Source organism: Pelodiscus sinensis, chromosome 3 (genome assembly GCF_052426305.1).
Source record: "Pelodiscus sinensis isolate ZL-2025 chromosome 3, ASM5242630v1, whole genome shotgun sequence".
Taxonomy (NCBI): Eukaryota; Metazoa; Chordata; order Testudines; family Trionychidae; genus Pelodiscus; species Pelodiscus sinensis.
In genome coordinates this window covers 100,146,578-100,159,077 of record NC_143054.1, presented here as the reverse complement: position 1 = coordinate 100,159,077, position 12,500 = coordinate 100,146,578, and the positions used below count along the sequence as shown (strand labels likewise).

Sequence of the window (12,500 nt, the reverse complement as noted above, 5' to 3'; positions counted from 1 at the left end):
GGTAAAAAAACATGAACAAAATGCATATTGTTGATTATGTAGCGTTACTTGTTTACAGAAACTAATTTCAGGCTGTTCATAGCAAATGTCACTGAGGATTAGTAATTCAAACACCTCAAACTAATTAATCCTTGAAAACTGACTTCTAATTCTTTCCCTTTCTCTTTTCAAAGTTTTTTAAATGTCTACTTTTTTCATAAAGTTTTGCAAAGCCGTATTTAAATGTAGGAAGAAAATGGCAACCTCAATAAACCGAACTGCAGGGAGAAGGTAATCACACTTCTGTTACTTTCAACAATGCATGTTATAGTCTGTCTAGAAAACAGAATCTTGTTAAGAATATGTCTACATAGCAAGGCTTAACTTGAAATAAGCAACCCAAATTGAGCTACGTCAATTGCTTAGCTTATTTTGAAATAGGGAGCATCTTTACAGCACTTATTTCGAAACAGAGCACTCTTCCTCCAACTTCTTTTATTCCTTGTACAATAAGGGTTACAGGAGTTGAAGTAAGAAGTCCTCCAGCTTGACAGTATTTTGACCCTATTTCAAAATAACTGACTGCTGTGTAGGCACAGACTAAGTTATTTTGGAATACCACTTTTGAAATAGTGTTGCAGTATAGATGTACCTTAAGTGCCTGATCCTGCATTAATTCAATGTGACTTTGGAATGAGTAAGGGCTTTGGAGTTATACCCTATAAATGGCATCATATTCTGCTCTATCCTTGATGTCAATAAATTTGACAGCAAATGTGAGTCAAGGAGAAAATTGGGTTTATCCCACTGGAATCTGGCGAGTGACAAACTTCTTGTGCCTGATCCTACTCCTTTTCTGCTCAATGGGAGCTGTATTACTAGTTCCTCGAGTACAGGATAGAGTCAATTATTGGAAAAGAAGCTTGTGATGATCACAAGAACTATATATCAGCCTTGCAGACTATACAATTAAGTGATATAAGGATGTCAAATGATAAGATACTATCAATCTGGCTGTAAATCAATAACACACTTTGAGCAAAAACAGAACATAGAAAAGGAAACCTTTCAAATTCTGTTGAATGAAATACATGCTTAAAAGAAATACAAGCAGATTTCAGAATTCTGTACAACATATGATAAAGCATCTACAAAAGCTTTCATTTCTTTCTTTCTTTCTTTCTTTCTTTCTTTCTTTCTTTCTTTCTTTCTTTCTTTCTTTCTTTCTTTCCACTATTAGTTAATCAAATAGTAACAATATAATGTACTATAAGAATCTTAAAACTTTGTCATCTCCTTCTTATATATGAGTTGTTAAAAGCACTGTTTAAAAATGCATTAATTAAATAGGAAACAAAATCTAGATGGCAAAGAATAAAAAAACTAAATAGCCTCTTAAAAACTTCACAGTAGTAATACATTAAAATTATATATTGAATTAACCAGTCAGTCCTTAGGTTAGGGGATCCTTGACAAAACAAAATCACCATGGAAGTGATCCAAGATGAAACATGCCTCCATGCTAAAAATATTTAGGACACATCCATATACCATCAGAAACTGCACGAGACTTCAGAATTAGGAGTTGCTAATTTGAAGTACATCCACCAATTAAAAATCAGGTAAACTATGTCCATAGAAATTAATTACTTCCATTCTAATATACCTTTCAAAACCAGAATTGTATAATAAGTCTGCAAGTTCTAATCAACCATGATGTTTATGCATCATTAAAATTAAACTTCCAGTTCTGCCAATAAACTCCATTTTCATATATAGTAGCATAATTAGTACTTGTGCTATTCTGAGGCTCCCTCACATCCTGTGACTCTCACATGCCTCATAGTGCAAGGCTGTTAGACATTTACCTCTCATCAGAAAATACATATCTTTCTCATCAAATTGACATCCTCCCCTTGTGAAGAGAGGGATCAGAAGGGAAGGAAAGGTTAGTTTTTCCAGCACAGTTTAGCTTTCTTATTATATTCTTCCATCAATTATTATAATATGTATTTGTCTAACTTACTGAATCTTAGGGCCTAATTTTGTTCCTACTGATGTCACTAGGGGCACATCTACATTGCATGGCTATTTCGGGTAACCAGAGATATCCCAAAATAGCTATCCAGTGTCTTAACAAGCAGCTCGTTATTTCAAAATATTTTTCAAAATACCAGGCACACTATTATTTTGGCATCCCAGTAACCCTCATTCCATGAGGGTTAAGGGATGTCTCAAAATAGCACGTTATTTCAAAATTTGACGCTGTGTAGTCATGCCAAATTTCAAAATAGCCTATTTCAAAATTCAATCAAAATAAGATATGCAATTTGCATAGCACAAATTGCATATCTTATTTTGAGTTTTTGATTCTGTGTAGATGCATTCTGGGAGTTTTGCTATTTACTGAAAGGGGAGCAAGAGCACACTTTTAAAATCTTTAATAGTCTTGTCTAAAATTGATTTTGCTTTTGGTCCTACTTCACTTTCTAAAGTAAACAAAACAAAAAGCAAGTGTAGCAGATAATGGAGAGTAATCAGTATCATAGTACAAAGAAGTATGAGCTACTGCTTTATTATTCACACACACATGAGAAACACAGACTAGAGAGAAGTACATATTGTAAGGAACACTCCTGCTCTAACAAGGAATAGAGCTGGTAACCAGGTATTTGTTTGTGCGATATTTCTGTTGCAGTAAATATAGTAATAAATCACTTATGGCCCATTTTAAACTACAAGGAGTTTGGGGAAACAGCCTGTTGCATTACTAAGCCGAACAAGAGTTGCTGGTGACTGTGACAACCATGTTGATAATAATTAATACATACTCCATCTCTCTAAATTGTAGAGTGTCGTGCAAAGCTATTCTCTCAAAGCCTTCCCCCTCCCCTTTTGCTTATTTATATTCCCACATGGCCCAGAGGAAGGACTAGATCAAATGGAGGGTCCTTTCTGGCGTAGGGTTGGGTTTATGTATAAGAATTCCAGGGCAGTGAAATTTTCTATCAAATCCTACACCAACTACTGATACACATCGCTTGTCTGAAATTGCTGAAATATGTGGAGTAGATTTTGCGTTCTTTCGGCCCTACCAAAAATGTGCAATGCTAAACAAGGAGAAAGGGGGCAGAGCCTTGCCCCAGCCAAAGTCTCAGCAAATGCAAAATAACACTTGTCCCGCCTCAAGCAGAGTATTTTCATTGTATTGGAGGGAGAGGGAACGACAGAATGCGCTCGGATGCCCCGAAAATCTCTCTGCGGGTTTTTTTTAGGTTTTTTTTTTTTTTTTTTTTTTGCAAACTATGCCTTTGTGTGTGTATGTGTACGTTGGATTGCCAATTAACTGAACAAAAACAACCAGAGGCGCTTTGCTCTCCAGCCAGCAAGGCAAAACTCTGTCGCAGGCGGGCGTGGTGGCTAAAACCTGCCAAGGCGATGGAACGGTACAGGGTGGCTGATGGCTGTAGCGCTGGAAAAGTCGGTCCGAAGGCCATTACTGCAGTCAGATCGCTTCATCTCTAGCCCGTGACGCCTGGTCCTTCCCCTTCTCTCGCTGGGGCTCGAATTCTCGTCTTTGCCAGTCAACTTGCCTAGCTCAGGCAAAACCTTCCCTTGGCCGCTGTAGAGAAGAAGCATGTACATGTGTGTTTGTGGATCTTCCGGGTAAACGCTGGAGGTTCGGGCTCACAGTATAATGTCCTGACAGCAAGATTGTCCCCACTGACACCCAGTCATTGATGGTGGCTGGGATTCCCCCATCCCACCCGGGAACACAGCTCCTCACCCCATGGCCTGTTCCCACATTACACCCGGCTGTGACAATTCCCAGCGAAGATCCTGCTGTCCCACCCCTCTGGTTTCTATGTCTGGCAGGGACAGAGAGAGAGAGAGACAGAGAGAGAGAGCGCGCACATGCCAGTTTCCCCCTGCAATTCATTCTCCGCCTCCCCCCATCTCTGCTCGAATATAACCCCCAACTCCAAAAAGCACGTGCGGAGCGCTCCTGCCCTTGGCAATGGGAGACGCTGCAGTTTGCAGCAGAACACCAGGACCGCAACGGAATGAGCAGGACAGGGTGGGGGCGAGGCAGCCGGGAGTTCACTTCTCTCTAATAATCCCCCTTCCTCCGGAGCTGGCTGACAAGGCCTCCCTCTCGCCCTCCACACTCTTCCCTCGGAAGAGAGAAGGCAGCCACCCGGGGATTGCTTCTCCCGGGCAGTAGATGTTTTGGTAGAAAGCCGGGAACTGGCGCTAATCCCTCTTGCTAAGAGAAAAAAAAATGTAAGTCTGAGGACAGGGATCTCCATGATCCCCAAAGCCTGGGGACCAAGAAGAAGCCTGTGCCATGCAGCCGGCCCCTGATCCGATGGAAGTTGTCTTAAGGGCGGTTCTGAGGACGAAGAACTCTTAACCGAGACAGAACAGAATCCCTTTGGTTGCAGCTATCGCATTTATTACTATGAATCGCTTGTGGGGTTTTACTTGATTCTTTTCTCCCGTGCTTACACTTTTGTCTTATTAATGTGAATAGCTAAGCAATTAATGCCCCCCCTTTAAAACTTCTAAAGTGTTTCAAATAGATACAATGGGGAGGGGGGAATCAGTGGGCAAGGCTGGAATTTGCAGGTCCTGCCAGCAGTTTTTCCAAGCACATAAAAAGTAGAAAGGGGCAGAAAGAGACACTTTGGGTGTCTTTTCATGAGTAAAGATAGCTCCAGAAGTGTACCCTGCCTGGTCCTGCTTAGATTTGTGCTCTTGGCTGGAAAGAGGGATGGCGATCACTAGGTGCATTATTCACTTATGTTCATGCATTTGACGAAGTGATTTTGACCAAAAAAAGCTGATGCCCTATTAAATGTGTTAGTCTGTAAGGTGACTCAGGACTCCTGGCTGCTTTTAGAGATACAGACTAACACGGCAACCCCTACAGACTATCAGTTATGCGGTTCCTGATGTCGTTAAATGGGAGTGAATCTCTGTATAGGCGCCAGATTACACGGAAGTTAGTCAAACAGTTTTTCTTTCTCCTTACACCTGGAGTGGTTCAGCTACGAGAAACGCCGCGTCTCCCATGCTCTCAGCAGAGGCTTGGCAAACCGAAACTGAATGCAATCATTTTTCTGTCTTACGTGCTTCTGAACAAGGGGTTAATGCACCTTATTTCTCAGTCAAGTTATTGGTCCAACTTTCCCCCCAGTGAGAGAAGCGCCTTTTTCTTTTCTTTTCTTTTCTTTTCTTTTCTTTTCTTTTCTTTTCTTTTCTTTATCACTCTATCTGCTCCAGTTCCCACGGCGGGATTTACAGACAGCAATGACAAACGTCTTAAATGTGTTTCTCAGCAGATTAAGTACAGTTGGAATCAATAGGAGGAAAACATCTATCGCTTTCAGACGCTTCTCCTTGTGGGTCTGAAATATCCTTGGAGTAACAATAACTTGGACCCTGCCTGCTAGCAGTTGCTTTTAGTCTGACCAGTGCAGTTGGTCTTTTAAAACCCATACTCAGACGGAAAACTCCTGTCAAGGTTTCATTCTCCAATCAGGAAAGCTGTTAAAGGGGGAGTCAAGCTTCAACCCGAGCCAGTCTGCACGTGCTAACGGTTCCACTGCCGTGTCTACACAAGAGTGCTTGAAGAAGTTTGTTGGAAGGTGTCAGCTAACACTTGCTAACCAAACACTGCAATCAAGACAAACCGTCGCTGTCACCCTTCTCAATTCACTCCCTGTGTTTGTCCTTTTCACACACTCATGCATTCAGCATGTGCAGGGCACACACCAATCAGTCCCTGGCAATTCCAGAGGCTGAGCCGTCTCTATGTACACCGGATCTCTACAAAACTACTCCAAATTACACTCTTCCTCATAAGCACACCTGGCTTTGGCAGGCTTCTCCGCCCCCCTCACAGCCCCCCCCCCCAAACTCTTCTCTCCCTAGTCCCGCAATGGCGCATCCCAATGCGCAGTATCTCTGCCCGGATCCTACAGAAAGCACTCACATATGCCCACAAACAAATCCTGCACATCGGTACCCAGACTGCCGCATATCTGGAACAGTCTTGCATGGCGCTTTGCAGAAGCTCCGCCACAATACACACAGACACTCAGGGCAACATAACGGAAACACTTCCAGCTATAGACACACAAACTGTCATCCTTCAGTATCCCAACACACAGTCTCTCTCTCTCTCTCTCTCTCTCTCTCTCTCTCACACACACACACACACACACACACACACTCATACTCACACACACACACACACACACTCTCTCTCACACACACATACACCAGACTCCTATGTCTGTTACCAGGTATATATCAAAATAAAACTACTTCAAGGAGCCAGTTACTTACTCTAACAAATCTTCATCGCGTAACATATTATTGCTTGCAAGAGTCTCTCCCCCTTGTGACTTGATGTTAGTTTCCTTTTGCCTGCATGTGTCCAGTCTTTTATGCAGCTTCTTAGTCCAATTCACAAACGACTTCCTTTCCCCACCTCCTCCCATTCAGTGTATCTACAGGGAATAAATATATCGTGGTCTCTCTTCTAATTTTGAAACAATTTGGATTATCTTTAAAAATAAAACTGTCAACACAGATTCATGGTTTATATTCATTCAAAGTGCAAAAAAAGTCAAATGGTTGCAGCCAGAGAGATGAACTTCCAAATATTTTAATAGAAATGATAAGCGAGAAAACCATAAAGATCGGTGGCAAATGAAAACGAAGGGGAACTAAAATATGTATAGAAAAGGATTAAGAAAGTGAGACGATTATTTTCTTTCGGGATTGGAACCAGCCAAATACATACACACAGGCACACACCCCAAAGCAACCAATCTTCCTCTGCTTCCTCAGACAAATAGAATTTGCTACGATGTTACTAACACTGAGATGCTAGACTGAAAAATGACCCCAAGCAAAAATACACACCCAAATCAGCCCCTTTGCTCTTTACTGTACACTAGAGGCAGTTTTATATTGGAAATTAGAAACAGGGGGAGGAGAGGGCGTGAACATGCAGGGATGAGTGCGTGTTGTCAATCAGAGAGGTTTTGTGTCTCCTTGACTCCTGATGGTCCATGGCTGAGGTGTCCCAGGGTGGCACCACAATGAATATGAATGGGAGTCCTTGCTAAATGGGACAGTCAAAGCGCACCGCCCTGAATAATTGCACGTCATCCTAACAAGACCATTATAGATAGGAGGGCTCCTTTTGTCTCTTTTCTCTGCTGCAGCGCTATAAAAGCCCCTCTTTTCCAGGCTGAGGTTAGTTCAAGCATACACCAACCAGCTATCCCGTATGCAGGCTGGGTATCCAGCGGAAGAGATTAGAGGGAGAAAGAAGAATTTTCCTCCTGTTTGAACCTCCCCCCCCCTCACAGAGCCTGCAGGGTTTTGTTTTATTTTGTTTTGTTTTGCTTTTTTAAAATAACAATCACCCAACGTCACCCTCTTTAGAGCAGGGAAGAAATTTCTTGCTCGGAAGTCCAAATACAATGAATTCTGACTCCAGCTCTGTCTCCAGCAGAGCGTCCTCGCCAGACATGGATGAGATGTACCTGAGAGACCACCATCACCACCACCACCACCACCACCATCAGGACAACCGGCTCAATTCGGTCTCCTCCACGCAGGGCGACCTGGTGCAGAAGATGTCCGGGGAAGGCCTGTCCAGAAACGGCTCCAAGGCCGGAGGGGAAGGCAGCAAGTACAAAATCAAAAAGCAGCTCTCGGAGCAGGACCTGCAGCAGCTGAGGCTGAAGATCAACGGGCGGGAGCGCAAAAGGATGCACGATTTGAACCTGGCCATGGATGGGCTGCGGGAGGTGATGCCCTACGCACATGGACCTTCGGTGAGGAAACTCTCCAAAATTGCCACCCTCCTGCTGGCCAGAAACTACATCCTGATGCTCACTAGCTCCCTGGAGGAGATGAAGAGGCTGGTGGGTGAAATCTATGGGGGGCACCACTCCGCTTTTCACTGCGGCACAGTGGGACACGCAAGCGGGCACCCGGCCCACCCAGCTAGCACGGTCCACCAGGTTCACCCCATCCTTGGCAGTGCCTTGTCTTCGGCCAACACCTCCTCCCCGCTCTCCGCCTCCCTACCAGGGATTGGCACCATCAGGCCCCCTCACTCTTTACTCAAGACTCCCTCTACCCCCCCGGCCCTCCAGCTTGGCAGTGGCTTCCAGCACTGGGCCGGTTTGCCTTGCCCGTGCACGATCTGTCAAATGCCACCCCCGCCACACCTGTCTGCCCTCACCACAGCCAACATGAGCAGGCTCGCTGCAGAATCCAAGGACTTGCTGAAGTGACGCTGAGCGCCCCTCGCTCGCTGTCTCAGAGACACACCTCCACCCAAGTTCTGCTAGGTGCTGCCGCAGGAAGACTCAAGCCAAGAAGTCCAGTGTTCGCATGCATGCTTCTTTTCCTCCCATGGACGCCGGCCGGTGTGTTCTCCCTCACTGACATCCGAGCTTGTCCAAACTGCATTTGTTGTAACAAGGGATTAGTGTAGTAAGGACCTTCCAAAGGTAACGTTTTAGTTGGATGCTCGGGCCATGTTGTCTTCTTATGCTAAAACAAAAATCCCTGTTGTAAAAAAACGAATAAAAATGTAAATAATTCCTTTAAATGGATGCAAAAAAAGACATGCTGGTCATTGTACTGTTCGCAGCTGCAAAGAGACGATGAGTTATTGGGGGGGAGGGTTGTTTGTTTGTTATTTGTTTGTTTTTAAAGACAAACGCCGCCATTTCTGGGAATTTTCTCTGCTCCACTCCAGGGTATGACAGCTAGGAATGATGATTCTTTTTTTACCCAATATAGCCCAAAAGAATGCATGCTTGCTTATAATTGAATCTCGTTTAAACATGTTGTTCTGGCAATGGTGCAGTTTTCCTTGTAACAAGGATATTCCCTAAAGCATTTCCTGGGTTCCTCCCTACACCCTCACCCCGTCCGTAGCTGTATAAAACGAGAAATAGCGCAAAACACGCACAATGTTTCGCCAGGTTTTTATCTCCTGCTCTAAGTGCAGTGTAGTAGTTCAGCTGGCTGGGTTCCACATTGCCCTCAATACCCCTTGCTCAGTGATCTGCATGCAGGGTCGACTCTGGCCAGATTGGTCATTGTGTTACTCCATTGGAACTTTACTGTCGTTTTATGTTTGATTTTGTTATGTTTTCCTGGGCATTTGCTTGAAATATTTTGTTACGGCCTCAAAGACAACAACGTGTCTTTATTTTTTATATATTCTTGATAACTATCGATATATTTATTATGGACCAGTGTTTCTGGATGAGATTTCAAATAAAAAATGAAATAAAAGTTGTTTTCGCCTTTGTCTGAGACTGCGAGAAAAAAAACAAAAAGGAAAACCTAGAAAAGTCACTTGATGTGACTCTTCTCAACAAGCTGAAGAAGGCTAACAAGAACTACTTTTAGGGTAGCAATAAAAACGAAGCCAATTGTCCAGCTCCTCCTCCCCTCCTTGTGTTCTTGCGTGTGTAAATGAATTGCTTGAATTATAGGGCTATTTCTCTTTGTACAGTGTGCAATATCTTTCTGAGTGCATAAACTATTCGCCGTAAAGTGATTGTCAAAGCGATATACAGGAGCAAAATGACAGTGCAAAATGCAGATGCATTTACAAACAGAGAAGCAATAAGTTAACTTTTCTTTATGTCCAAATAACATTTATTTTCCAGGCTAAAAAAGTTTTTAAAATCAAATTCGTTACAGAAAATCAACTATAAAATATTACAAGCTCAAAATGAGTCTTAGAAGCAAAATAATAGAAAATATATTGTTCTGGACTGATTGGGTAACAATAACGAAATTCCCTATTTCTCATATATTTATTAAAATATTGTTATTTTCTATAGTGGAGACAGTTTTTGCATAATTACTGGGAAAGAATCAGTGAATTACTGCACATGAAGAAAGGATTAATAATGCAGGAAATCGTACCTTTATTTTCCTTCCCTCTTATATCAGGTCTCTAACATCTCTTTATATTGCCTCTAAATTGGACATTATAAAAATTCTGTAAGAGAAAATTCTCCATTTAGAATTACTCTCAAACTTCTTCTGTGCTAGGTCCACGGAGAACTTTTATCCGTGTAAACTCCATGTGTTTGAGCTTCGATGACTTTGTGAAGAAGCGGTAGTTATTATTGTTCGTTACTTTATACAAATCTAACACAAAAGGCTCTGCAAACAAAATGAAACAACCACCGCCACTTTATGGTTACTGGGAACTTCCAAAGAAGATTCTTAGAAGGGATTTGAAACGAAGACTGATGGTCAGACTGTCTGACCGCAGAGCCGTGCTGTTTATGTTCAAATAAAAACGATGAGAAGTGAGTTTGATTCCTGAGTCCTGGCGTATAGAGGAAAATAAGGAACAGAGAGAGGAAAGTTTATGTTGCCCAGTCTGAAAGAAACTCATTCTAACCGAAAAACTGCCCGTAGAGTGTCCATGAAATGGAGAAAGGGATGAAGCAAAGATCTAATTTGGCAGGGAGGATTATGTCCAGTGGTGTTAGGCAGATAAATAGGGGGATAATGGTCTGTTTCCCTCTGGTGATTCATTCCACTGGGTGATGAAGGAGCTGTCGAGGAGTTACTCGAAACAGAGTAACTCTCGGGAATTTTAATATTTTCAGGCTAAAAGATCTGAATGAATAAATGAAACAGTTTTCCGAATGCACCTTAAGTAACCCCGCTTCTTTTAATACACTGCCTGCGAAGTGCTACAGCAATCGATTCTTTTGTAGACCAACGAAAACCACAAAAGCAAACACACTAATGAAATGTTACACTAACGAAGAGGGCCTTAGTTTTCTCTTGCTTAAATTAATCCAGTCCCCTCTTCTAAAAGGATCTTCCTTCCTTCCTTCCTTCCTTCCTTCCTTCCTTCCTTCCTTCCTTCCACAAAGTCTACTCTCTAAATTGGAGACAGATAGGACAAAGTTAGATCAAGACCTGCATATGGTCTGATTCTTATTGCTCAAGCGAGTTGTCTCATTGCAAAAAATCGAGCAGGTTTTGGCCTTGTGAACTGGAGGACAGAAGATGAAGGCTTTTTTTTGGCTCATGTAACTAAACCATCTTTGGGGTGCGATGGAAAAGAGAATGCAGCGCTACGGGGGGGAAACTAGATGCAAATGGGAGTTCTTCTTTGAAAGAAAACCGCCCTCACTGGTATAAAACAAAAAGTGAGGCTGTGATGGGATCTAGTGGAAATCCGCTTGCATTCGAAATTTGATTCCCCGCCTGCTAAACCTGGCCTGATGCCCTGGAGTTTGTGGCAAGGGGCATTTGACTAGCAGAGAAGTGTAGAAGCGCATGGTATCTTTCTTGCTCCCCTGGGCTTGAAAGGTGAGCACGAGGAGGCTGAAAAAGCCAGTGTTTATTTATGGGACACACAGTGACTAAAGGTATTGGGCCAAATCCTGCCCGTTTTACACATGCTCGTAGGCCCACTGGGGCCGCGTTTTATTCTCAAGGACCCTAATGTAAACTCAGAGTTACTCCAATGAAACCCCATACTGCCTGCAGTGGGTGAGCAAAGGGAGCAAAATGTGGGTAGTCCTGGGGTTGGAGACCCAAAAATATTTAAAGATATTTTCGAGAATAAGTTAAAATGAATACTAAAGAAAGTGGCAGTAACATCAGTGGAAGGAAGATTTGTTGATCTAAACTCGACTCCATACTAGTATGTTCCTATATGCAGCTCTAGCATCCTTTTTCTTTGGGGCCAAATGAGGCCTAACAACGATGAGCGATATCTTTTTTCTCCCCGCGTGGGTTCTCCCAAAACAGACTCCAGAGTTTTCACTCCACACTGCCATTGAGATTAAAGATAGAGGCGCTGGGGAGATTGGCAGTGTGCAGAGAGACTTGTCTATTGTACGATGTTTGAAGACTACTCCAAATCGACCTCCCAGTGGCTTCTCATCCGCTGTGCGGGTACACACTTGCTCGTCTTTTCCTTTACAGTGTCTCAATAGGGAGTCCCCAGGCAGGTTTTTTTGCTTTTGAAAGTTTGTAACTGTTAATAATTGAGAGTGAAAAAAAAGACACGACATCCTGTCTATCCTGCAGGGGACACTACGACGCAGCGCAGGTGATTTTTTTATCCCTTGGGAACTTTTACGCGTTTCAAGATTCCCATCGGCATGATAAACCAGATACAGTTTCCCCCTCTGGTTTTTCACCCCTTGACATTAGTGGCGTCAGTATCTGAGTCAGCTACTGAATTTCTCACTTTGTTTCTTCTCGCCGCCCCTCTCCCAATAACGGGGAATCAGGGCACATGACGGAGAGTAAGAGCACTGCCGGCACCAGTCTTCTTTTTCTTTAAAGCTCTATGGACCAATGGGAGTTTTGCTTGTGTAGACTTTAGGGTTGGGTCTGAGGTCACTTTGTGCAGCTTCTTGCAGCCCGGAACAACATGCCAAACAACCGAGGGATCCTTCCCCTGGCGAAGAGAAGCGGCGAACAGC

At 43.1% G+C, this 12,500-nt stretch overlaps 1 protein-coding gene across 1 annotated transcript; it reads left to right on the top strand.

Moving 5' to 3' along the window:
• The first annotated feature begins 6,222 nt into the window (after positions 1 to 6,222).
• On the top strand, positions 6,223 to 9,321 carry OLIG3 (oligodendrocyte transcription factor 3). The gene has a single exon (XM_006112723.5). It carries the CDS (start codon positions 7,482 to 7,484, stop codon positions 8,301 to 8,303), a length of 822 nt encoding a protein of 273 aa, XP_006112785.1. The 5' UTR covers positions 6,223 to 7,481; the 3' UTR covers positions 8,304 to 9,321.
• The last annotated feature ends 3,179 nt before the right edge of the window (positions 9,322 to 12,500 follow it).

Excerpts from the sequence above, each read along its gene's own strand:
- OLIG3 (XM_006112723.5), top strand. The coding sequence starts at position 7,482 with ATGAATTCTGACTCCAGCTCTGTCTCCAGCAGAGCGTCCTCGCCAGAC.